Genomic DNA, 27738 nt, shown 5'->3' on the forward strand with positions numbered 1-27738 from the left:
GCAGCGACGCACAGCAGGTGACTGAACAATCTTTCTCTCATGTTTGTTGAGTTGAACTTATTTGAAAAGCTTGTTTGTGGCGGCTTCCGTGCTCCGTAATTAATTTAACAAAGTGTGGCCTCTTTTGCTCTTTCATTAGATCTGAGCCTCTTGCGTGTTCACAGGATTAAAGATGGAGTGGCGCCAGCAGACCAGTGTCAGCTGTGCAGACGCGTTCATCGAGGCTCAGCGCTGGATTGAGGTACACGCGCCACTTTCATTTCTTTCTTTATGTGCCGTAGAGAGGTTTTCCTGTGTGAGCCGCTGTGCAGATTTGGGCAGTTTAATGGAGCTGTTTTGTATTAGTCAGTCCAGCCATGAAAGACCACAAGCCCATTGTTTGTACCATTAAGACTTTGCCTCAGTAGAAACAGCTGATGCTCAGAACACTCATAAACCTAAAGTGAGGCACCTTTATAGACTTATCTTTGAGTTCAAATGCAAAATGCACGTCGATAAGAAACCGGTGAGAGTTGGCCTCCAGACACAGGGAGCCCTATGTGGCTGTGCAGATAAAAATGATTTGACTGCAGAACTCAGAGCGTCTGAGGGAAATGCACATGGAAGGAAGGGAGGAAGGCAGATAATTAGTTTAAAAGAAAGGACGCTGGAAATATGCACCAGCATGTTTTACACTATGATGTTTGCTCCGCCTGTCCACTGAGATGTGATGCACTGGGTCTGGATGGCTTAGATGTGCTCACATGGCTTGTTTTGATGAGTCAGTTTGAGCTCTTTGCGCACACTGTGGTTAACTTGATAGGCACACGGTGTAGGCAGACCTCGCCATGCACAGGCTGTGGAGGATGTGGTTTTCAAGCAATGCATTTTTTTCTGTTATCGGCTGCTCCCGTCCAAACATTGTAGAAGTTGTAATCCTGAAATCATAACCATTAAAAACAACTTGTATACTGTGGGCACTGAGTGTTGACCAACTCGAAATGGGGCCATTAATGTCAATTGTGTCTGAATGGATCATTATGGGAACTCTGTTCAGAGCTCTGCTGGCAGTATAAGCCCATGCCAATTTTTCCCGTCTACTTTCCTGCACTGATGAAAGGATGGATGAACAGCAAGAGGGTGTGTGTGTCTGTGTGACTGTGTGGGTATGTGTGTTAGACGGGCGGAAGCAAGCCATGCTGCTTTTAAAGAAATAGTAAATGGTGTCAAAAACGCTTCCTTGTGCCAAACAGCATTGGGAATGTGTTGGCACTGATGTCCAGTGTTACAGATTGTAGATAAGCTTCCATATTTCAAGTGTCCAGAAATTGTTGCTGTTTATCATTAGCAGCAGAAATTGCCTGTAAATGCTTGCTCTGTGCCGTTTCTTTTTTAGCTATTTGTGAAAAGGCGCAGCTCCGTTTTAAAGCAGGTGTTCTGTTTTAGAACAATGTCCATTATCTCTTTAACAGGAGAAAGATAGCTCTTGAATGTAGCACAGCTTTCCCTTTAATTTAGCTCGGGATGCACCTAATGATTATTTCCATTATTGATTAACGTGTTCATTGTTTATGTTGCCCATAAAAGATCCCCAAAATCCCAAAAATGGTGTTTGTATATTCAGTGGCCAAGATGACATCTTTTTAAATGTCTTGTTTTATCTGACCAACAGTCCCAGAATTCAAAGATATTCAGTTACTATCATGTGTGATGCAGAAAAGCTTCATATCTTCACACCTGAGAAGCCAGAACTTGCAAAAGTAAAAAAAAAATATGACTGGATTATCAACATATGCAGCTGCAGATTGGTGGGTTAGTCGACTAATCGTTGCAGTTTTAAATTTGATATGATTGAGCTGGCTAGAGCTGGGTCTCGCAGATTCAGCACTGATGCCTATAGCTGAGATAATTGCCTTGTTTGATTTGATTTGGATTTGGGAAACTTTCTTTGACAAATGAAGCTCTCTAGAGGAACATGCACGTCACACTTTTGAACATGAATCTGCGGTTTCGTAGGGGCGGTTGCTTATTTGAGATGAGGAGTTGAAGTTTTGGTGCTGTAGAACAGACCATATCTTGACCACGATTGTGCTGCATTGGCTCTACTCAGTTTGATTCCACTGAGATGCATCCTCTCCATGCTCGGTGCCCAGTTCTACCAAAAATGAATTGTGATTGTGGATTCCTGGGGGGACTAATTAGTGAGAAGAATAGCCTTTTGGGGCCCTCTGTTAGTTATGGAGCCGAACCTTAATAGCCCTCATTTTTATGTCCTCATTACGAACCCCCCTCCCTGCCTTGTGCTTGTTTCTGCTGTGCAGAATCATTCAGGTTTTGCTGTATTCTTCATCTGACTGAAAGATACTTTCAATTTTTTTTTGGTGGAAATGCTTGTCCACACACATTTTTATGACCCATTGTTTTACCCTGTAGATACGAGATGATTATTTGTATATGTTGTTTCGGCGAAGTCTTACTAGCCTCCAGTGCACTCAATGTATCTCGCTTTGTTTTACTGTTGAAAACAATGAAAAAGGGAAACACTCACAGTGTGGACTGAAGCATCATTCTAATTAACTTCAACCAGGACCTTGTTTTCCTAATTTTTGCCATAGCCACTGAACAGCTTAGTGTCTTTTACTGGGAGTGCATAATGGTCCAGCTCTTTTTTTTTTAGCATTTGAACCAGACAGTTTTATTAAAATACTTTCATCAGCCATGCTGCAATTTACATACTGTGTTGGTTTAAACCTGATTTTCATTGTTTTCTTTTCTACAGTTCAGATGCCGCATTTCGTTTGTTCTTAATTGTGAAGCTACTGGGGATACACTGGAGCCTGTATGACATATTTCAATACTAGCACTGGATTTTTGAGACTCAAGATTTGAGTTTGAGAACTACATTTTACATAACGTTCCCCTTTTTTTTATTATTATATTTTATATTGTTATGAAACTTGTCAGCGCTCTCTGGTGGACAGAGTTTGAAATGCAGCATTGTTTATCAATTATTTGTCGTTACTTGTTACTGTTACTTGAAAAATAAAACCTAACACAGGACAGGCTCTAGACATGGCATGGCATTAATGTGAATTGTGTCTCTCAGTTGGCGGTTTGCATTTACAGACCATCCACTGGAATGCGTCATCACAATACTCAAGCATCCTACTTAGAAATTGCAGCCCACACTAGTTAGAATACAATGTATATGCAGCAACACATAAATGCAAGTTTGAGGTAATGAACAGTCTGAAAATGTAGTTGTGGGCAGGTCCCGTTGCAGAGTATCAGTTTTCTGTGTGGGAAAGTGCTTTTAAGGTTCAGCTGTTGGAGACTGTGTTGGACCTCCAGTGAGTATACAGTAAAGCAGCACACTTGGGAAACTGGAAAACGTAAATCTCCAAAAAAAAAAAAAAAAAAAACTTTGAACACACATATGCTAATGGTGGCAAATTCTAAACTTCTTTCTTCTCAGGAAGTGACTGGAAAGTCGTTTGGTTGCAACGACTTCCGTGCTGCCTTAGAGAACGGAGTCCTGCTTTGCGAGTGAGTAATGATGCTCAAACTTGGGATATGTTGTGGGACTTTTATGAAGTCCCGCTTTAATCTCAGACAATTAAATTCAAGCTTGGTTCCTGTGCAAAGCTGTGGTTAGAGTGTAGTCAAGCTAATTTGCAAGCTTAGCTTCAGCAGCAGCCACCATCTTTAGATTACATTTAATACAGACTCATCTCATAAGGCTTGTTTTCTACACCAACTCTCTGTTCTGCAGCATTTTCTGTGGAGTCTAAGCAGCCATTTTCTTTAAAGGCACACTCCAAATAACCGCTGACTTTTATAACATCAGCTTGTAGCTACAAAAGAACAATAAAACCAACAAATGAGAAGAATTTGGGCAACAAATCTAGACTAGTAGCTTGGCCCAGAAGCCTAAAACCTCTTGTTTCTTTGTCTGAGATGCAGTCAAGCTGTTTTATAAGCAAGTGAACCTTTTGTTGCATCTCTCTCTTTAATATAGTTTCTTTCAAGGTCAGGATTATTGATGTACAACAGAGTATTAAGGTAGCTGTGCAGCATAAAGATGGAAATATGAAAGCTGATGATTTTTCTGTTTTCACTCGTAGCTTGATCAACCAGTTGAAACCTGGAATCATTAAGAGAGTAAACAGGCTCTCAACTCCGATCGCTGGCCTGGTGAGTGTTTTACAGCTCTATGTGCGTGCGTGCGTGCGTGCGTGTACGGTGCAAGCGGTGTTTTCTTAACTCTTGTGTCGATCAATGTTGAAGTGTTCTGTAAATATTTAAGTCCTTTAGACAATTGTTCTGTCGTTTGCTGAATGTGAATAAAGCCTGTAAAATGTGTGTTTATTGGGTATATGAAAGTACAGAAGAAAGCACCTGCTAGCCAGGAAGTTAGACACATTGTGTGGTTTCCTGTTAAAGACACAGAGAGACTGTGTTGCCGCAGCTTGAATGATCCTGAAACTGTATTTCAGCGTGACAACACTGAATGTATAACTTGAAATGTATTTTTTCCATCGGGCATAGATGCAAATGCAAATGCAGATTTTTATTTTGGCTTCAGGCTGTGTTTCAATGGCTTCACACAAGTATAATTGCCAAAACTGCCCAAAGCAAGGGCAGGGAAAGAGCAATTGCAGTCTCCCATCAGGGGCCAATAAATAAACAGAACCAAACAGTGGATGCTGGAGTGATGGTGGTGATGGTGGGGTGTGAGATGCAGATGCAGCGGAGAATCAGCAGACAGCCTAGAGGACCATACTGGTGGTTTTGCATGTTGTAACCTATTACCCACAAATCAAATATGCTTAAGATTACTGCTGAGGTTTTCCAAAGCATCACAGGTGCCTGTATTGATTTTCTACTCCTCAAGCAGTTTGAGTAAAATAAATAAGTTGTTTGTAGAACTTTAACCCCCTTAAGTTGACAGGGATGATTAATTATAGTAAACATTTAGCTTCCTTTTATTTTTGGTAAAAATGTCATCTTTGCATTGCAATTTGAGACATTATGTGCAATAAAACTTTAAAACTGGAAACAGTGCATGTATTCTGTGTATTAAGACACACTTCCTGCAGTTTGTCTGTTTGCCAGTAGAGAATGCCAAAGCATTATCTGACTAACCCTCCCCGTCTACATGACAGAGCCTACATTTCCAAAAAGACAAAGTACAACTACGTCAAATGATGCTGTCATCTTTAACCACTGATTTTTGACTGCTGCTGCCTAGCTAGCCGCTAACAGAGCCAGACAATTGACCCAGTCATCATCATCATCAATCATCATCATCACCCTCCTCTGATTCCGTACCAGATTTCTTCATGCTCTTATTTTTCAAATGGTCTCGTTCACCTGTCTCTGCTACTTGAATCTCCAGGATAATGTGAGTGTGTTCCTGAAAGCCTGTGGGAAACTGGGACTGAATGTGTCACAGTTGTTTCATCCAGGAGACCTGCAGGACCTGTCCACTCGTGCGACACTCAGGTACAGTAGTGTCCTTAAGGAGCAGTGTCATGTCATGTTAAGACTGTGTTCAGCTGTCCAGAAGCTGCAGGTGCTTGCGGCTCCTAAGGAAGAACCCACCTTTAGATTTGAAGCTCAGCTCACAAACAAATACACTGAAGTGTCCGTTCATCATGTCTGAGATACGGTTTTATGTCCCCACACTGGAAGCAGCCATGGCCTAGACGTTATGTCCTCAGGTTGTCCGTCTGTCCCCTCCTTGTGAACACGAAGTCTCTGGAAATTCTTCAAATTTGGCGCAAACGTCCACTCAGACTCAGAGATGAGCTGATTACATTTTGACTAATCAAACGTTTTTGGCCATAACGGAAGAATTCATTCCACTTGTGGCAAAATCTCATAAAAATGTCTCATGGGATAAAATGATAGTGATGGCATTTTACATGATTGTTGTTGCACCATGTGATGAAGCTCTCTATCTGTCCTCTGTGCTCCCTTGTCAAAATTGTCTCTAAGTGAAGATAGCATGAAGACAGCATATTAAATGCCAATATAGCGGTGACTTCCATTTCACCCATAAATACACTCATACCTTTTAGAAATTTCCTTCCTTTATCTGGTTTGCATTGACTGCTGAGGACATTTTACACTGAGGCATTTAACTACCGTACCTATGATGAAAAAGGTTTATAGCTGCAGTCTCACAGCTGCTTTGCATTAATAAAGGTATGAGCTTTGCCTGACAAGCTGCTGCTTTATACAAGTTGATGGCCTGTTCTCTATGAATCCTGATAAGTAGCTGATTAGTAGAACGTTGCAAATGAGATGTCACTGTAGGTTTTTTTTCTGTCCTAACAGCTCTCTGTCTTGCTTACAGAACAAGTCATTGCATTTTTAGTGATGTATGTGCTGTCCTACTATAAAAAGCAGCATCAGGGGCTTCACTCTTTATTTCTGTCTTTTGTTTTAGACGAGATGAGAGCAACAGAAGACTCAAGAATGTAAGTTTTGCCAAGATGGCAATCCCATTTCTTTCTCTTATATCGTTTATCCCATATTCCCTTTCTTCTCTCCCTCCATCCTTTCAAAAGTGAACTCTGTCCTGCTTCACTTATCCTTCTAAAATACCTCCTAACAGTTCCACTGAACTTCTCTACATGGGAGATTGTCAGTAGTCACCATCCCATTTATCAGCCCAGTTACCAGAAACAGCAGCACACAGCTCCCGATACTGATGCCAACATCCAATCAAGACTCAGAGTTATAATGGTCAAGGGGGTTGTTTTGCTAATTGAGTTTGGGTCTCATCCCAATAATCTGGCATGGAACCTGAGGTGGTCTGTGCCAAAATGAAGTCTTAAAGGTTTTATGACTAAGCCTCAAACTGTACCTGTAAACTCGTCTCACCCTACTGTGATAAGTGAGCTCTGTGAGTACTGTGTGTGTACACGCTTGTGTGCACTGCAGGCATTTTACATGTTTTGAAGCTCATGAGTTTGTTTGGTTATCTGGGAAGCCTCATTTGAATCACACAATAGCTGATAACTTGGGCTCAGTAATGAGGCTGTTTGTCAGAGCGCTCTTTCTTTGAAACAAGTCTTGCATTTTTCTCTGAATTAACCAATTAGGGTCAATTTACCTCCATTGAAAACCACAGTTTTCATGCTGGTCTCCAGCTAGATATACAAATATCTCACTGTTTTTACATGCAGCAGTGATGTAATGTGGAATAGTGTTTATGTACTGTTGCACCCTGAACATAACAGGATCACATTCACATTAAATGAGAATTACTTTATTTGGAGGGACGTTTTAGAAGCTTGATTCACTTCACTTTTGCAGGTAATGAGTTTGCAGTAAGCTTCAATGTAAGTAATGTTCTATAAAAATGTCTGCTAATGCCAGAATTTACACTAAATCAGCATTTGATCTTATTTATAGGACAAAGATGAAATTGATTGATGGTGTTTTCAGCCAATACCATCAAGTTTATCTCATGTAATTCTTTGTTCTTAATTGTGAAGATCCAGCTCATTAAAGAACCCATGTAGATCAGACAAAAGACATAAAAACGGGAGTACTTTTTGGTCTCAATGTCTGATTTTGTGTGATTCAACAGTTCAGTAGGAGAGAGTGGAGTATCTTCAACCATGTAATAACCATTACAACAACCATTTTTATTGTTTTATCACAGTCTGCTATAAATATAAGTGATTACTTAAAACTGTTTGGATTTCATCTGGGTTGAATGAGGGAAATAATAAGGTAATTATCTAGGTCAGACTTATCATATTTCCTTTTTGATGCCTGTTTTAGTGCATGTGCATCCATCTGTATCACTAAGGCAAATGGGGTGTAGAGGCGAAGTACAGTATTTATATCATTTTCACCACAACAAAACAGCCTAATTGCTAATATTGCTGTTGCTGCGGCAAAATATTATGTGATATTGATCAGTGTTCATTATAGAGGAGTCTTATTGATATTCTTTAAAGTCCAACCTCTATTTATTCCATTTTGCACAACACCAATATGAATTAGATCCATCGTTCAGCGAAACCATACGTGGCAAATAAATACCATTAAGGAGGATTAACCTATGGTGCCCTTGTTGCATGTAGTGTAATGATTTCCCTGACATGAGGTAGTTGACAAAGTATTAGTGAATAATGAACACATCCTGTCCCTGTGTTTAAGACGGGCAACAAGACCTTACTGCTGGTTTAATCTCAGGTTGTATAAATGAGGGAGAATTATAACTAATTTTGGCCTCAACAACTCAATCAGGCTGCATATTATAGCAGGTCTCTGTACATCATTTGTAAGAAAAAATCAAAAAGTATGTTCGGTTTTTTCTCTACGATGATGCTGACGGCTAGAACTCACTCATTGAACTCATTTCTGTATTCAGTGAATACTTTCTATTGACCGCCAAGGTACCCGCTACAGACTCTGAAGGAGCATAATGGGGAATCCACACAGGTTCATTTATTACCACTCAAAATTCTCATCTTTTTCATCTAACTAGCTTTGTGCTGTAAAATATGTAGCCAATTCAATCTTTCTTTAAACCTTACTTGGACTTTTTCAATCTGCCGACCGCTCTGTGATGACTTTGTTCGGCTACAGATGGAGAAGGTCTGACATGCAGTGTTGTGGATCTCCCTTCGCAGCACAGGCTGCTGCTCTGCCAGGGAGGAAGCAGTCTGTCAAAATAATATCCCTCGCCTCAAGGCAAATGAGAAATAAATCGCGTCCAATACGCTTTGCTTGCTGAAATAATAAAAAACTAAACAGAGAGGAGACACTTATTTCACAGACCTTTACTCACTGCCTTTACTAATGGCTGTCAGGTGTGTCTGACTGTCAACAGTATTCAGTACCAGTGGTTTAAGCTGTCTTATAAAGGCCATGCGCCTTGCCTCAGCCGTACCTCTTGTGGCTAATGCTGAAGGGAAAGTCTAGCCTCCGCGCCCATATGGAAGGGAAAACAGAAATTCCCTAGTTGTGTTTATTGGCAGACTCATTTTCTAACATATTTTTGAGCCATGCTAGCATGCTGTAGCATTCACCATTGACATGACAGTGTCAGTCCACCACTTTGGTCCAGGCTGGAATATCCCAAAAACTATAGGATAGATAGTTTTAACTTGCTCCTCCTCAGCCACCACAATAGATGGTGTATAGCAAGTGAGGAAAAAGAGGCAGATTGCTAACATATGCCAGTTTATAGGCGAAGAGAGGGAAGTTGTGTGTACTCAGATTTGTGTACCCTGTATCTGTCTGTCTCATTCTCAGGTTCTGATCACAATCTACTGGTTGGGTCGCAAGGCTCATCTAGACGCCTTCTACAGTGGTCCTCAGCTTAACTTCAAGGCCTTTGAAGGGCTGTTAGGATTGGCCTTGTCTAAGGTAAATTGCTCTTCTAGGGTTTTAACACAATTATAGTCCTTTTATTTTTTTAATCCCCATTAACCCTGCCTTCTAAATCCAGAGTCTAGATGAGGGCAATAATGTGATTGTGAAAGACAGTGGGTACAGAGAGTGCTGGTACCCAGAGAGGGAGGAAAGTCTGCACATGAAACCGAGCTATAAGATGGAGAACTCTGTGGACAGCACTGACTCTCTGGACCCCCGAGCTCAGCACCCAAACAATGAAGGTAAGTAATTTGTCTAACTTCTGTTCTGTAAACGTCTGTTGCAACTTCATCCAGAGTGGAAGACATCGCTTCCTGTCCACAGGTAGATTAGACAGAAGATGTACATGCTGTCAGCCCACAGCAGAACGTGCCAACACAACCGTATTTATCAAAAACTCATGAAGTGACCATTCCATCTGCAAGCACGTTATTATACTTCATCAGCCTAATTTTATTAGTTCAGCATACAGGAAGCTGCTCAGTGTGTCATTCGTCCGCAATCTGCTGTGCTCGGTCTGAGTGCACGTCAGGGATAGATTGTGGCAAGTTCCACACTGTGGTGATAAAAGTGTGTGTGTGTGATGGGAGAGGGTAAAATACTTGGCAGAATGATCTCTCGAGGCTTGGCTGTGTGAAGACTCAGTCATCCACTCAAGGTTCTTCTGTTATACTCTGATATTGAGACTGTTTTTCATTTGAAGCGTTGCATATTCTTGTCTGTTTTCTTTTTTGAATTTATCTTATGTTTGTCTTCTTTGTTTTCTGTTTCAAGGTTGTGGAAGTGACGCAGAGGCTGAGCAGGTTTTCAGGATGGAGACCGCACAGACCCCGACCCAACAAAACAAAGGTTATGTCCCACCGCCTCTCCTACGGAGGAAACAAGGACTGGAGGAGAATGGAAGGGGCTCCACGAGTCCACTTGCCAGGTACTGCAAACATGTCCCGCTGTACAGAGTTCACTCACTGCTACTAACTCACTCATCCATAGCTGGTAAATGACTCAGTCAATGGAACATTTGCCTTCCTGTTTTACTTGTATTTGTACAGAAATGTAAATGAACAACTTGAATATACCTTTGAAAAGATCTTTTTTTTTTCCTGAGTTCAGTTGGTTGAATAACAACAGTAACATACAGTATTGTGGACACATCTTTCCTCTTGATGTGGTGAGATAACTGGGATCAGTAATATCTGTGATTAGTATGACATGGATGGTTCTAGGTTGAATCTCGTTTTGAAGTAAATTTCATTGTCTTCAAGTTGGTTGAGGACTAATCTGTTTTCAGACAGTTTGGCGTCTCTTATGAAATTCCTTTACTTTCTTACTTCACTCAAAGTGCAAATCAATGAACTTAGTGTGGAAATGCCTGTGTTTGTGAACACAGCTGTCACAAGTCGACAAAGTCACTTTGACATTACACACATGAAATGGAACTTATTTTCAGATTTTTATGGTATTTAAGCCATAAAAATCTGTTGTTATTTCTTTCCCGCTAGTCTAGATTGACAACGTACTTTGAATGTAATTCTGAGTTGCTGAGTGATGTCTGAAAAGTGCTCATTTTTGCTGTCAAGTTCCTTTTTAAAGTGCCTTTTTGTTGTGATTTGGCCCCAGAAGTCATTATGAAATCTGAATCAAACTAGAAATACTAGTAAATTTCATCATGCCATTGACTTTATCCAGTCAGCTGCTAGTCACCATGTCAACATGGCCCTGAGAACTGTCAGGGTGAGAACTAGTCTTAGTGGCAAATCACCTGGAGGGTCAGTTTGGCTGGAGACGTATAGATGACAATATACAGTATTTGATGAGGCAGGTCAAGGTTTTGGCAGGTGTGTGTGTGTGTGTGTGTGTGTGTGTGTGTGTGTGTGTGTGTGTGTGTGTGTGTGTGTGTCTGTGTGTCTGTGTGTCTGTGTGTCTGTCTGTCTGTCTGTCTGTCTGTCTGTCTGTGCTCTGCTTGCCTCTGTTATTACTCTTGGAAAAGGAAAAGCACTGTATTACCCTTAACCTCTAAAAACAGTGAATTTGCCTCCATGCATTAATCATCAGTCTGCCTTTTAACATTTTGGAGCAGCTTTGTGCCATCAGGTGATTTCTGAGATACTTGGTGTAACCGTTAACTCAACCAAAGTGATGTCTCTGTGATCATCACCATCAGCTGAGAATAAACTTAGACATGAGTGTACCACTCTTTGCTGCAGCATTGAAGATGCCCCTTTCTCTCCTCAACCCCACCTCACTGTGTCTCCTGAGTGTGCCTTTGATGAAGAGTTTTTTCTGCAAGCGCTGTGCGAGGAAGACTCCGAAGATGATGACACTGAGGCAGACCCTGTTCTAGATGACTTATATTTCCGGCGAGTGCAGCAGACCCTTCATCAGACATCTACCAACCCCGACTATGACCGCTTCTTACCGCGATATTGGACACCTGAAGAGGAGGTCCGCGTGCGCACGATCCATCTTGGCTCGCAGAGAAGACCCTGGTATCGTAAAATGCAAGTCTTAAGGTCTGTTGTTACTGCTCTGTGATGCGAGGCTGCGCTGATAGTGCAAGTGTCAAGAGGCTTTTAAGACTGACTCAAAACGAATGCAAGGCAAAGCTGACAGTGCGGTTTTGCTGTGTGATTAATGTGCAGAGCTTTTGATGCATTGCTTAAACAGAAAATAATCTTAAACAAACAAGCTTAAACAGCAAAAAATGTTGCATGGCTGTCAGGCTGGACCCTGACTTACTGTACCTCCTTTGGTGAAATCTAACATGAGACCTTGTGTGTTGCTAAAATAACCTGCAGTGTGACATGATGGCATGCGAATCATCTGTTGATTACTGTTTTTGGCTATAGCGTTAGACAGTAGTTTATAAATTAAGCTTAACTACAGCAGCAAACTAAGTCCCCATTTGCTAGGCACAGGGAAATAGCTAGCACTAGTTTAGTTTACATAACTGCTGAACCCGACATCTTGCAAATTTTTAAGCTATTTCTCCTCCTTTCTCTGATATTTATTTTATAGTAAATCATGCTCATTTCATGCATCTCCTATTCCTTTTCTTTCACTGTAGCCATAAAGCTTTGGGTGCTTCTGAGGAAGAGCTTGGCTTTGACATCATTTCCTGGCTCGTGACATCTGCCACTGTACAAAACCTCTCTGCCGCACCTGGAGAGCGCCAAAAGCATCTCTAAGAAAACTCTCTTCAAGCCTCCGCTCTGGTCCTGAAGAGCCACGCCTGAGGCACACACAAACTCTCAAACACACAAACTACTGAAAGACTGTTGACACAAGCTCTAACACACTATCCTGTTTGTTATCTCGTCATGTACGAAGTGCACCTTTTGCATTTGCAAATCTCTAATCCACCAGGAAGTTGCATAATTTGGTAAAGATATGCAAATCTTGCTCAGTTTTTCAAATGGATGTTTTATGAAGTTGACAGGAAAATTAAAAGTGCTTTGAATCTGTACTGTTGGTCCTTGTTGAATTATCTGGCATTTACTCTGGCACCTCTTTTATAGTGCTGATGATGATGTGAGGACCTTTTAACAGCATCATGCTGAGTGACTCATTAGTTCATAATGGTAAAACAGATGACTCAGGCCTTGTGTCATACTTTGATAGCCATGACAGAACCATGCTATTTCTAACACCTTTTGTTCCAGTGCAAATGATTTCCACACTTCTTTCTGTGTGAATATGGCTTTGGTCTGTTAAAATAAAGTGTGTCATAGGTGGACAATAAACTGCCTAAAATATTTTGCAGCATGTGCATTTGTGCATTAAACACACCCATTAAATACACCCATCTCCCATCTAGGTCATAATTTAAAACATGAGCTGGTAGGATCTGTCTTACATTTTATTTATGTATTTATTTATTTATTTATTTATTTTGTGTGTGTGTGTGTGTCTGTGTGTGTGGGGGGGGGGGCTGCAGTACTGAAGTACTGAAGTATCTGTCAAATAACATTGTTTTTTTTGTTTTTTTTCTCAGTCATATATGCAATGCCTCAACATAGCTGTTACTTTTAAACGAGGTGCCTTTTTATATTTAGTTGCATGTGGCGTTCATCAGTCCTCCTGTCTGTTTCCTTGGTTCTGTAGAGCATTTCAAATCCAGGTCAGACCTGAGAGACCAGTTCAGGTCAATCCTGGCTGGATTTGGTAAGTCCTGAAGTTTTGGCCTGTGTGGAGCAAAGGTATCCGAGGCCGCTCTCACCGTCACTGCTTTTTTTTGCTGCTTCATGTTGATGTGCTTTTGTCTGTATTCAGCCTACCTACAGAGGAGATTATGCTGTGAATGTCATTTGCCTTTCCATAAAGATGGAGCACTTGGTGTACCGCCCATTATTAATTTTCCAGGCAGAGGCTTGACAGTAGAATTTATGACAAACTACAGGATTGTTTGTAATCACAGTCTTGGTTCCTCCCATCAAATTATGTCACAGTTTTGATATACCACCCGCTAAATGCTGCTGTAAGTTATTTGAATGTCACATCTGACATCCTCAGTTGCCCACAGCAGTACTATTTCTTGTTACAAGTCATGGCTGTTGTGTTTCCCAGACAGCAGCATCTGTTGCCATTTGTTCTGCTGCATTACTTGACACGCATGCTACTCTCCTGCTCGCACTTCGCTAAGGATTCTGTTGTTTGGATGCAGAATGTGCCGTGTTGCAACTGCTAATAATATGGCAGCGTTATGTACTGTTTGTGCGTTTGAGAGAAAAGAGCTGGCATCAAGCGTACATACAAAGAGTTGTTGGTGTAAGTTGGCATACTATTCATCATGCTTGCTCGGCTGCATGGGGCTCTTAAGTGACACTTTGAAGCAACTACAGTGTTTTAAAGGCCATCTCTGTTTGCTCTGTGTATCAATTATTTATTTCCGCATCTTGTCTCTTTGTCTGTCCGAACCAGGAGCAAATCACTGAGTGACATCCCGATGGTATACCCTGTGCGGAAAGTTCCTGATGGACACGTCATTTATGACGTGGACCAGGACGCTGGCGTGGCACGAGAATGGAATCAAGAAAACAAACGCAAGTGTAGCGTTGCTGCCAAGGACAGTGAGGCTCAGTGGCAGGAGGTGAGTCTAGAAAAGTGTGTTGTTCACAAAATAATCTCACTACAGGGTCCATTAAGCAGCTGTTAGTGGGATCTGCTCAAAAGCTTCACATGTTCTTCAGAAGAGGAGGATTGAGAGATATGATTGGAAGCTCCAGAGCAGCTGCTGAATGGACTCATGTGAATTTGGTCACAGCAAATCTGTCTGATTTTGTCAGTTACTAAAGAGATACCTTTCAGTCTCAACAAAAGGTGGTTTTCTAGAGTGAAATTAGTCAAAGTGTTGGTAATGAATATTGGTATATTATACCAATAAAATATTGGTAATGATATTACATTGTTGCGTCTGTGCATTTAACTACCGTGTTATTGGATTATGTGTTGTGTCAGGATTTGACAAAGTGGAAGAACCGTCGCAGGAGCACAAAGTCTGACGTCCGCAGGAAGTCACAAGACCGAGAGCATGTCATTAAACAAATGATCAATGGGGCTGTCGAAAGGAAAGAAGGCGGCGGACTGCTAAAGAGGTACACTCCTACTACAAATGTAATGGAAAATCTTAAACTTCCCAATCCTGTTGCTTCCAAGAATTTAAAGCTTGTATGAAAAGCTGCTGGCCTAGCTTCATAACTGTTGAGTATGAGTGAACTCATGTAATATGACCCAACATCCCACCCCCTTCTTTTCTGCTGTCTTTATTACATCGGCTCCTCTTCCCTTACATGCCTATTCCCCAGAGACCAGCAGTCACCACGCAGGCACAACCCTGCCCCCCGTCCTTACTCCACCTCTCCTCCATCAAAATCATCCAGCTCTGATCTGCGGCCACATACTCGAGCACTGCTGGCTCGTAGCTACGCCACTGAGGCACCTTTCAGCCCCACGGCTCCACTTAGCCCCCATATCTCAGTGCACACTCAGGTAAGATGTGTTCTGTTTCACCTCCTTTACCTGAGTGAACGTCCCTGTCTGTTTACTTGAGTATACTTGTGCTGGAACTGCCTGCATGATAGGAAACAGAAAAGGTTCTTCAGAAGATACAGGTGCAGTTGTGCAAAGCAGGGTTTATAGTGTATATATAGAATAAAAGTTCCATTTTCCACCTGGATTAGTGTTGACTTATGTTTTCTCAGGGGTCCACAGTTGGAACCATGCCTGCCTCTGACGGGAACATCTTAGGAGGAGAGACCCACTTTGCCTCCTTGGCTTCAGATGGAGCAGGAGTTATCACACCTTCTCTGGACTGCCCCTTCAGCTCCCAGACCCAAGTCAAAGCCCAGGGCACATCTGAACTGGCCCAGGAAGAAAATGTTTTCACAAACCAAATCTCCACTTTGATCACGACTATACAGCCAAACAAGACCACAAAGTCTAGCAGCATGAGGGATCCTAGTGCAACTACATGGACTCACAAGGAGCTTCCATTCTGCGCTGATCCAAAAGTTTCAGCTTTTTGCCCTGATGCGGTTAATCAGGCAGGAGTTGAAACCCCACAGGACCACCAGAACCACAAGTCCAGGGAAGAGAACCAGAAGACATCATGGGAACCAGCTGTGGAGAAAGGCAGAGGTCAGCAGGCTGCAGGCGTCTACAAGTACTTGTCCAGAACTGGGTCGTGGTCTGGCTCAGCCAGCCTTCCTCGTGGTTACCGGAGGTCAGAGGGTTCATCACGTCTCTCTTCTGCAATCACAGCCAGACCCTTTGGGACCAAGCAGTCCAGGGTGTCTTCACTGCCGAGATTGTTCAACGTGAGTTCATTAGTTATCACAGCTTGCACTGTTGCTCTAAATTGTTTCTTCATGAAGTGGAAGAAATTTGCTGTTTACAGCGTTTCCTGTCATGGTATTAACTTAAAGAATAAGTCTGGTGTTATTCTACCTTTTTTGTTAATGTTGTTAGTTCAGCCGTGGATTAATACACACTTGGATTGCTAACAAGTATTTACATCAGCGGGACATAAGCGTGATCAACTCAAATGAACAACAGTGTTCATGGTCATCATGACAAAGAAAACCTCCACTGATGTGGCTTTTTGGGGTGTTTTTAATGGTTTTTGGGCAACAGTGTCTTGATTTGAAAATGAACATTTCTGTTCATTTTCTTTAAAAAAAAAAAATAACAAAAAATAAAACATTTAACCAGTACTATCAACCATTTTGTGAACTACTATCCCTCTCAAACCCTCATTTAAAAGGAGACCACTCTGTCTAATGGATTTTATATTAACAACGTCTCTTTTCAGCAGCGCTTCCCCATAATTCATTCAGGTTTTACATCCTGTTTCATCTCCAAATGTGTCCCAATTTTGGAATCAAGAAACTCTCAATGCTGCTGAGTTATGGTGATGGATATGGTGGCAGGAGAGAGATAAGCAGTTGATAGATAAATCTATGTCTCTACAGTGAAAACTGAAAATATTCCCTGGTGTTTGGGAAGCGCAGGATTTGCCACCTGCTGATTTTATTTTACGCAGTCTGGACAGTTATAATTCAGGCTTAATGGGAGTTTAGTGCTCAGGAGGGTGCATATGGGCTTGTTCAGTCAGCCAAATATGCTCCAAGTAGTTAATGTAATGAGAGCATTTCCTGTGGGCGGGTGGCTGGGTGTGTGTGGGGGTGGGTCAGTATATATATGTGTATACTATATGTAAGTGAGCTTGTGTTACCTTTGTTTTCTTGGAGCATCCTCCTCATTAATTATAGAATTGCTGCTGCACAGCAGACAACGTTTATGTGCACACAATATTCAGATTTTTGCCCTTATTTTGAAAAAGACAATATTTCTACTAAGCTGTTTATGTGGCTCATGAAAACAAATATTCCACTAATATTCCTGTTTATCAGCAGCTTTGCATACTCTGAGTAACAAACTCAGCTTTCCTCTTTCATTCAATCAACCACCTTCTTGAATAGGGTGGTGTTGCGATATTTGCACATTTCCTAAAACCCACATTTTTCATGTCTAAAAGTCAATATTTATCAACCCCAGTTGACACATACTGAATGTGTTGTATACATGACCAAAGAATGCTCCTAAATCCTGAATAATATCAGTGTATCCCACAAGTCTTAACTGGAAAATACTCAGCCCTTTTCGGCAAATCCAACCACAATATGCTGTTTGCATGACCCGTATCAAATTCAGAATGTTTTCATATTCTGAATGACAATGATTTTATTTTCTGTTGTTTGCAGACATTCTGTCCAGTCAGTCACATTTCAGTGCTGCAGAATAAATGATGCAATCAAACGTGCCCAGGAGGACAGTACAGATACATCTTGTCTTTGTCCATCTCCAGGTAGACAACAACCAGGGTCTGCTGTTGAATAATGAGAAAGAGGAAGCTCTTTCTCCATCCACCGAATCTTCGCTCAATCGACAGACTGCGACCGGCTATCTGAAGGGTCAGTACCAGGCTTCAGTGAGACAGAAGAAGAAAGGTCAGCAGGCAAAGCTGAATGGTACAGAACAGACAGAGGAGGTGGTGAAAGGCACCACCCTTTCCAGCCAGACCTCCCATCAGACCAATGGCTATCACCTTCAGCCCTCCACCCACACCCAGCCGCTCCCACAACCTTATTCAAACCCACAGGCTAACTACAACAAAGGCTCGACTCTCCCATCTAATGCCAGCACTGACCACCCAAAGGTATGTCGTATTATCTTTCAGCACACCGCATTTGTACAATGTGAATACAAAGATGTACTTGTAAAACATCTTTGAAACTTGGAATGTTTGAATCTAGTATTTATAATGACTAATCAGGGATTTTCAAATCAGTTTCGTGCTGGTCACTGCCAGTTGAACAATAGAAGAACTGAATGAGCAGTGAGATTAGAGGAGCACAGGCAAAGTGATGGAAAAATCATCGCTTTTCAGTGTAATTATAGCCCGTTTTACTTTGAACAGTAATCTGACACCAATCAATATCTGCTAGATTTTTCTAACAAGTGCTAATTAATGATTGCTCTTGTCGAAATAGCTTACTCATTATGTGTAGACCAAAACATTAATAGCAAGTAAAGCTTGGAGCATAGACTGGTTAGCAGACATAAAGAAAATGTTTCTGTTCTTACAGGGCCTTCCTTCACCCACACAGGTGTTTTCACTTGTCTGGACTAATCAGACCTCTCACGACTGTTTGATTGACCTTTTTCACTGCAGACGTTTTGTCTTGTAGCAGCAGGAAAAACACAGGTGTAACTGATACCTTTAAAAACGATTATATTTGATGTAGGTGAGCCAGTTTCCAGGGTGCTGGTGTTGCGCGAGCTGGCTGGCTGTCATGTTTCACCTGCACTTTTCCTGCCATGACATGTCCAAATGTCTGCTGCGAAAAAGGTTTATTGACATTTCCCTCACTGTCCTGTTCGTTTTCTGACACCTGCTCGGCTGAGGCAACTCATGTAACGTTGCTCTTGCTGCATGACCCCATGTAACTCCCAGCATAGCTGTGACCAACTTCAACTGAAGCCCAATGTAGTTAATTTAATCAGCAGAGAATGTGTGTGTGTGTGTGTGTGTGTGTGTGTGTGTGTGTGTGTGTGTGTGTGTGTGTGTGTGTGTGTGTGTGTGTGTGTGTGTGTGTGTGTGTGTGTGTGTGTGTGTGTGTGTGTGTGTGTCCTAATATTTCCATATATGCTGAGTTTACCAGCTTATTGGAGCTGATAATATCCAGTTTTTGATGGTATGTATTAGGTGTTTTCAATATTCTGCCATCCTTATTTTGGTAAATATAATGCTGAATCACCAAAACCACCAACATGAACATGGCATTGAATCAACATTTCTGACAACGAAACAAAACCTGCTCGTTCTAAACTTCACAAAGATGGCATTTGTTGCAGGGCTGCTGTGATGATTGCACCCCATTGCACATAATAAACTGATCCGGGTCAGTGTATCCCTTACTATATCTGTGTAAGAGGCCACGTACGTGTCTAGTTTCCACCAGGAAGCGAGGGACATTGGATCACAGGGTGTCACCTTTGTTTGTGTGCTTCAGGGGGCTCACAGTGACATGAGAGTGAGCCTTACTCTTAAACCCAACAGTAGACCAGACTTTGGTTTCCAGACTCACTGGGACTCCACCGGGGCGAGAGTCAAATTCATTGAACCTGGTAAGACTTTCACTACTTTTAACTCTTGATTGCTGAAATTTTGGCTCACCAGCATCACATTTACTGTTAGACTGACAAAGAGAATAAAGCCTTTGCTGTGAACCTTCGTATTGTGAAACAAGGACATTTTAGTGACAGTGATGGCGATGCTACATTGTGCTCTTACTGTTTTTTTCTTTCTTCTCCAAGAGGAAATTTGTTTCAACATCCCACTCATAGAAACAGAGCAGTAATTCAAGACACTGACAGGGCTCAGCGCAGACAGAGCATTGACAAATTGTCACTGCCGAAACACACACGCACACACACACACACACACACACACACACACACACAAATGATGTTACTGAGGCAATTTGTTGAGGGTTGAGACAAAGCAGCTTCTCATGCAGCTGGAAATGAGCAAAAAAGTGACTTTTTTATGCTAAAAAGGGTCTTTTACAGATTGTGATAACTCAAAGAGATTTCTAATAGTGGCATGTATGAACAGTGAAATGTTCTCAGGGATGTTAAGTTTCAGTGTTTCCTTTGTCTGTGTTTACTGTACACGCATTAAACTCCAAAATGTAACCAGTGATTTAAAACTCAACCATGAATATTTGATGAGATGTGAGAGGAGGTGTCACTTACTCGCCGCTGTGTCGTTTTGGCTTACTGGCCTACTTTTCAACAGCAACGTCACCCTCCACACGCTGCAGCTCGTTTCTTCGTTTGTGCTAAACAAATCACATGTAATGCTTCATGTTTTGCTGTCCTCGTTCTTATCTCGCTTCATTTTCCCGACGCCTGTCCCTCCCTGCTCAGGCAGTCCAGCGGAGCTTTGCCAGCTGTGTGTGGACGATGAGATTGTAGCTGTTAATGGAGTTGCAGTGGCACACATGAACTACACCCAGTGGAAGGATAAAATGACATCTTCCCTGCAAACCGGCAGTCTGACCATGGACATTCGGCGCTATGGCAACAAGGGTGAGATAATGAGCCAAAAAAGGCCGTTAACGCCTTTTACCACCTCCTGACATGATTTGTGATAATTTAACCTCTAACTTCTAACCAGTGGGTCACAAATGTTACTGTGTGGCCATCGTTTTGATGGCTGGTTGTTTTCATTAGATTGGAGCACCAGTGAGGGGACTCATCACAACACGCCATGCCAGAGCAGGGTGACCCTCAATCTGACTGCTGCAGCACCTGTTCTGATAGGTTGCCCCAGTCACCATGCCAACAGTGGTGCCTCTTCAGAAACCACAGTCAGGAAAGTGTCCAAATTCAACGGGCAGGTGGACGATGTGAGCAATGTTTTACAGCCCCGATTCCAAAAAAAAGCATTGGGACGCTGTGTGAAGCATTAAACAGAATGGGCAAACTTGCTCATCGATTTCGATGTGTAGACATTATATTTAATGTTTTAACTCATCAACTTCATTAATTTTTCTGCTTATTGTGAATTTGATCCCAGCACACAGGAGCATCAAAAGACTGGGATAGTTGTATTGGGAACAGGTGATAGTATCATGACTGGGTATGATCATCCTCAACTTCCTAAAACTGTCAGCTGTAAACAGTTTGTTTACGTTTTCCACAGTGTTCCAACTTGTTTTGGAATCGGGGCTGTAGACGGTTACCGCTTCATTTCAAAAATGGATGCACAAAGCTGTTCTGATAGTGCCGCTTAATTAGTGGTGCTCATCAGGTGAATCTTGGTGTCCTCTCACCTGCCCAGGTTGTACAAGGTAAAGTCATGCATGGAGAGCTTGCTGACAACCAAAGGACAGCCAGAAGTAAAGGTAATAACAGGCATATAGTCTGTATTGGCAGTAACGTTTCGTGATAAGCTCCTCAGATACTGTCGCCTATATACTCATGTCGTTTCTCATCTTATCCATCCTTCCTCCTCATGTAGATTATGGTAAAGTTACTAGGAAAAATCAGAAAAGGAGAACAGAATTTTTCAGGCAGAAAGGTAAAATTCCAGTGTGAACTTAGGCATCTTTTGTAGCAGCTTCGGTGCCTGGTGCTTTGGTGCTTGGCTTGGCTTGGTTAATTGTTAAAATTGTCCATTATCTCTGGGTTTGTTTGTTTGTTTGTTTGTTTGTTTGTTTGTTTTAAGGATTTAAGAAGGGGCTGCTACAGTAATTAAAAGCAACCATATGGTGCTGACTAGATGGGAACTTTTACTTTAGTGCCACCATAATAACATTAATCTATTTAACAGTGTTTTAATTAAAGCAGTTTAGCTAGCTAAAATTCATCAGTCAGAAAGCCATTCATGTGTTTTGCAGACTGGGGTGCAAACGGTGCTTACAGTGACCCCAGAGCTGACCGCAGCGATCGTATCTCTAATAGACCGCCTGGTGTGCAGCCCATGCTTCTTTTGCTGACATACAGTATTCAATGTTCTCTCTGTCAACCGAATGTCATTTCTGCCTGGTAACTTTCTCACTCTTTCGCACATTGACTGATTTGAAACACTCTCCTTTATGGTTGTTAATGACTCTGATGTGTGTCCCACTGCAATGGCTGCCCTCTTCAGGATCTGCAGGATTCAGCTCATGGGTTTACTTGTGTGGTAAATGTTTGCACTGTGTGAGGTGTTTTTTTTTTTTTTTTTTTAAACTGTACCCTGATCCTACATGCTAGCAGTCTAAAATCAGTTGTTGTGCAGCATCATCAACACATGAACTAAGCAGATTTGTGCAGCGTGTGATTCGCCCTTTTTTTGAATTTACTATGGCACGCTTCAGCTCTTTACTCTACTGTCTCTCTCTGAGTATTGCCTTGCAGTGTATTTAGGCTGGGGATACATTAGCAGATCAGATCAGTGTGCTGATTTACATACATGCTGCTGGCTGGCAAAGAGGTCTGCAGATTTAATCTTAACTACTCTCATCTTCACAGACAATTTAGCCACCTGATGTTTTATAGTTCATGGTGGCTTTCAAGCCTTCAGCTCTGGCTGCATGGGATTTGTCAGAGGTCAGAAGGATAAACAAAGTAAAATGTGTGGTGTTTTGTCTGTTATCTGCTGTGAAACCAGGCAGAGACCCACATGAAGACAAAATGCAGGTTTGATGAAAAGACCATGAATTGTGGGATCCAGAGCATTTTTGCTTTGGATTCAGAGTCTTCTAATGTGTCCCCAGCCTTTGTGTGGTGTATGTGTGGCCTGGATGATATTACACACAACCTGATCATCTTAAGCTACAGTGTGGGCTTCTCTTTGCTGACCTGTTCGTTTCTCACACAGGAGGTTCAGAATCTGCAATATCCGATGTAAGTTACCGCCTGTTCAACTAGGTTGCATGTTCAAACATCAGTTTCTGCGTCTGCTTGTGTGCTGCACTGTGACCATGTTTGTGCATCACCAGCTCCAGGTGCCATCCCTCAGCCCCTCCTCATCCAGCTGGATGTGGGACCACGAGGAGGATCGAAGGCGTCAGGAGAAGTGGCAGGAAGAACAGGAGCGCCTCCTACAGGTGACGACTCGATTCTCCAGCGCAGAACTACACAGCACCAAAGAGGCTCTTGTCTGCTTGTTCATCTTCATGAAGTTTAAAGTGTGTGTGTGCGTCTGTGTGTGTGTTTTTCAGGAGCAGTACCAGCGGGATCAGGAGAGGCTGCAGGCAGAGTGGCAGAGGGCACAACAAGATGCAAGAGGGGAGTTCAAGAAGTCTGGGGTAATGATGTGTGGTCCCTGGAGCCTTTTCCAGGCATTTTCAGTTAAAACTGAGTGATCATAAAATGATAATTGTATCAGATTTTCCTCTGTAAATGCACCATAGAAGAAGAGCTCTCCAAAGTGTACCTCATGTATGTGCATTAATGCAGTGCCCCCGATGACAGTACTTGTTCCGTCATCCACAGAATGTAACTAATCAAGAGCCTTAGATTTCATGTTTTCCTCTACAGTGAAATGATATCAGGCCAGTTAAAGTAGGAGTTTGTGTTTTTAATCAGCCGCTCTGACACCTCTGTGATTACTGTGACAGGAAATTTCACTGCTTACAATTTATTTTCTTTTCATCTGTTTGAAGCAGAACACCTATGAGACAGCCAATGGCGGCGAGAGCGTCGCCAGCGCCCTGCTCCATGTGACTGGAATGAAAACCAGAGAAGAAGAGCAGAGACCTGACAGAGATGAGCAGAAAGAAGCGAGGTCAAAACCTCCAAGTAATGCCCAGGGAGTGCAAAATGACAAGCGTGCCGAACCAGCCTGGTGAGTAAAGTCTTTGTCACCGACATTGTCACTTTTTCGTCCTTGGTGAGCGTAACAGTTATGTTTGTGCAATCGTTGTGCTTATTGTTAAGAGCCAGGTTCATTTTTCTGAACATTCTTTTGCCTGAAACAATCTTTTCTTACACTGCTGCTGTGCTTCCTGCTTGTGCTTTGCCTGCATGGCCTTCATGCTGCACCTCAGGCCTGAGGACTCCTGTGGCTTTGCTCAGCTGTCTCCTGCACACAGGTCAGAACAAGACCAGTTCAGTTTCCCCTTATTTTCAAACACTCGGCATGACTTGGGCCTAGTCCTGTAAAGTAGCTGTTAATATTTAGCTCGGGGCAGTATACTGCTGTATACTTGTCTGCAAACGTTGACTAGTATGAAGCAAGATGATTTGCTGTTTTTGTTAGGTGGGTATTCTCATTAGAGTCATTTTTTGGAATAATGGCTGTTTTTCCTCCTGCAGGGCAAAGTCCTTGTCTACCCCAGCATTAGGAGGTCCCCATAAACAGATGAGAGGTTAGTTGACCCCTCTGTCTCATAATAGTCCCCCCTGTTGTGGTGATGTACTGAGCTCAAACTTTGATTTGTCCAGGTGATGAGAGGAAAAGAAAAGGACAGTCTGTGTCTAAGGTTGAGCAAGATAGACAGCAGATTTTGGAGGAGATGAAGAAAAGGACTCAGCTCCTGACCGACAACAGCTGGATCCGTCAGCGCAGCAGCAGCTTTTACAAGGAACCCATCTATGTTGGGGCTCCCTTGAAGAGGTGGGTGTACAGGATTCGTACCAAGTGGGATCCAGTGCTCCTAGACAGCTGTTTTGTTATATTTCCTCCCCCCTTTTACCGTCTTACCACTGTTTCCTGAACTGCAGGTTCGAGTCTCTGGACAATCTGGATAATTTGCGTCAGTCCCCACTTTCTTCATTCAGTTACCCTCGCCCACACTCAGCTGCTGCAGGTTACTATGTTCCGAGCAGGAACTCCTCCTCCCGCTACAGCACTGGAGCAATGCTATCCCAGAGAAATGCATCCATGGACCCCTCTCTTCACGGCAGGTATGTAATTCATGCCGCTGCAACCTGCTTCTCTTGTGCATGTTGTAGTGTGTCATTTTCTTATCATATGTTTTGGCCTCACACTGTTAACATGTGCTGCCCCAGGATGGTCAGTGGCAGGAGGACTTGCTGTGTGTGTGAGCGTGCCCTGGGTAGTGGGGCAGCCATGGTCATAGAGGCCCTTAGTCTCTGCTTCCACCTCGCCTGTTTCCAGGTGAGAGACCGGGTTAAGGTGCGGTCACAGTAGCTTCAATCCCTGTGAATTATTATAATTACTCTCATTTACGTCTATGGAAGGTGTTTGTGTTCAAAGAAAAACATGCAGCTTCTCTCTCATAAAGGGTTTTTCCTTCCACATGTTTTATGCACAAAAAAAAGTGGAAATGGCATAAATTTCAAATAAAAGTCCAAAATACAAGATTTTTACGCTTGGCTAAGGTGGAAAAGTTTACATATCGATATACATGAAGCAAGTGTCTCGTCACTCAAGCTTCCACTCCAGTTAAGAGATGAAAAATGGCAGCAGACGAAAACCTCGTCTGTTGACCGAAAACAAATGGTCACATCAATAAAAAAAATCTCATGGTTCAATGGCAACCCAACGGGAGAGTTAGCGCCACCAGCTGTTTATCTCAATCAACCAACCGTTATGCATGCGGTAATTTGCGTGTCTTTTGCCGAATTTTCTTGAGATGCGTTCAAGATTTGTGGTACATTTGGACGGAAACTTGACTGCATAAACCCACGATCGTTCTGCCCCGTGTGCTTTAACTGCATAACACTAGTGGCAATGAGAGCCCTTTTTGTGGCTTGTTCTGGGAGCATTTCATCAGATTGAAGACTAATGTGACCGTACCTTTAGTGAGGTCAGCGGGAGTCTCATATCTGTATATTAGAATCATATCAGCTTTACAGGCACCTGCCAGCAGCAGCATTTCTGCCACCTTTCTTTCCTAACCAGTCTGCGTGAGGCATCTGGCCTGGTGGTTGTGTCTAGTGTGGTAGTCCCATGTGCTATTTCTCCCCTGGTCTCTATTTTTCTGCATATGATGGGTTGAGTGGAAGAGTCCAGCACACTGTCCTGCTTTGCTTTTAGATGCTTATTGTGAAAATCTCACTTGAAGAAGACCCCCAGATTTAATTGACCTTGGTTATTTAACATGTAGATGTAAAAGTTGATGGCTTTTGCAACTCTCCACTGCATATGAGCCACAGATGCACATAGCACTGAGTGTATATATATTGTTTTTGTGCACCGACAAAGCCTAGTTGTTCTGTGCTTGGGTGGCAGACAATCTGGTGAAGTAATTTACACAGAAAAGGCCCACATTACAGGTCGACTGTATTTCTTAGTCCGTTCTCGCGTCCTTCTCCTCCTCTCAGTGTGTGGGCTGCTACCGACATCTCGGAGGAACTGAGCTCGGAGTCCAGGTTCGAATCCGAAATGGGAAGCCATACTGTGAGCCCTGCTATTTCCAACTCAAGTGTGAGTATTGGCCGAGACGATGACCTCGACTGATTTTCTCTGAAACATATCACACCTCAGTTTCTGCACCTCTTGCCACCACCCTTCCCAGATTGTTGTTTTTGAGTCTTTCTGAATCAATACAACTGCTCTTTTATGGGTCTGCTTGCTTGCTGTGAAAAGCAAATCTGACTCTGTTATTAATAATGTTTATGAACTTTTCAGCCACTGGTGCCCCCTCCATGTGACCAACATGCCTTACAGATTATAGAGTAAGCAGCTGAATCACTGCTGGATAAATCTGAAAGAACTCAGTGGAAACATCGTCCATGCAGCCAAGCTGTGACTTCTGAGAGAAACATTAATTGCTGGTAAAACTGTAAACTCTATGGTGCGATGGAAAAACGGAGTACACTCTAATGGCTGTTTTTTTTTTTAATCAAATATGGTTAATATGGTACTTTGTCTGTGCTTTTTCCTGCTAATTTGTTTCCAAGAAAATTTAGATTGAATACAAGAAATAAAGTAATGATGGGAATTATTAGTGTTTATTAGTGTTGATGCTTTTATTTTAATGTTAGCATTGCTTGTGTTATATTTGATATTTGCCCAGTAGTGCATTAAAAATATCAGATATTTCTTGTTCATGTAGCACATTTTAACTTGTAATGAAGCACTTTCTGTTCTATTGTAATCTCACCAGGTGCACTTTGGGGTAAATCAGTGGTGTGTATATACAACACAGCTGTTTCACTCATGAAAATTGGTATCATAACTGAAATGTCCTTGGAATAAATTGCACTAAACATTATCTGCAAGGGTTTTTATTTGTTATTCATTTATGTACCACATGGTGGCATCCTTGGTCTCGTGAGTAAAACAAATGTCAGTGTCATACAGCAGGTAGAAATGCCATTATTTGAATATGCCCCTCTTATTTGAGATCAAACTATTTGAGCAGTGACATGTTTAGTTTTTGGTCTGTAATGATTAATATTTTACAGTTTATGACACTGAAACTAAGGTTCAGATACTTGCCATTATGTATTAATAATGACTTTAGCTGACTACAGTGGCATCTAGTAATAGCAATCAGGGTCTATTAACTAAAGGAGAATTAACAGCCGCTACATAAATGCAGCACATTTTACATGAGATGTGTTATGCTGTGAAGTGAAACTAGACAGAAAGAATAAACGGCTATCTAAATGTCACAAAATCTTCTGCCTGCCCTGATTCATGAAAGTGTGCAACCTTTGGTTAATCGTCAAAACTGCTGCAACAGCATTTCATCTGTGTAATGCATCAACATTGCTCCGAGTTAAAGACTCACTGCTTGTGTGGAAAGCTACATGGGCAAGTTCAGCTCTAAAGTTAATCAGTACATACTGTACATTTTCTTGTGTTTATCTGGTAAGTTTCTGACTTCTTTA

The 27738-nt window shown here is 42.1% G+C and overlaps 1 protein-coding gene across 1 annotated transcript; it reads left to right on the plus strand.

The window, feature by feature from the left end:
* lmo7b (LIM domain 7b) lies at positions 1-26746 on the plus strand. Its single transcript, XM_070970181.1, has 30 exons — positions 1-17; positions 165-241; positions 3455-3525; positions 4104-4173; positions 5378-5484; positions 6434-6464; positions 9262-9375; positions 9458-9623; positions 10156-10309; positions 13483-13542; positions 14299-14467; positions 14836-14972; positions 15183-15366; positions 15579-16193; positions 17744-18094; positions 19452-19566; positions 20371-20532; positions 20677-20852; positions 21287-21350; positions 22811-22836; positions 22932-23039; positions 23154-23240; positions 23601-23779; positions 23982-24026; positions 24250-24302; positions 24379-24550; positions 24658-24840; positions 24946-25054; positions 26224-26326; positions 26531-26746. The coding sequence occupies exons 2-30, from the start codon at positions 173-175 to the stop codon at positions 26551-26553; spliced, it is 3903 nt and encodes a 1300-aa protein (XP_070826282.1). The 5' UTR covers positions 1-17; positions 165-172; the 3' UTR covers positions 26554-26746.
* Positions 26747-27738: the final 992 nt, after the last annotated feature.

The sequence above is a fragment of the Chaetodon trifascialis genome, chromosome 1 (assembly GCF_039877785.1).
Source record: "Chaetodon trifascialis isolate fChaTrf1 chromosome 1, fChaTrf1.hap1, whole genome shotgun sequence".
In the NCBI taxonomy this organism is placed as follows: Eukaryota; Metazoa; Chordata; class Actinopteri; order Chaetodontiformes; family Chaetodontidae; genus Chaetodon; species Chaetodon trifascialis.

Bases quoted from the DNA above. Each gene is read 5' to 3' on its own strand.
- lmo7b (XM_070970181.1), top strand. From the start codon at position 173: ATGGAGTGGCGCCAGCAGACCAGTGTCAGCTGTGCAGACGCGTTCATC. The intron at 16,194-17,743 runs GTGAGTTCATTA...GTCCATCTCCAG, and splicing joins CACTGCCGAGATTGTTCAAC to GTAGACAACAACCAGGGTCT. The intron at 22,837-22,931 runs GTAAGTTACCGC...GTGCATCACCAG, and splicing joins CAGAATCTGCAATATCCGAT to CTCCAGGTGCCATCCCTCAG.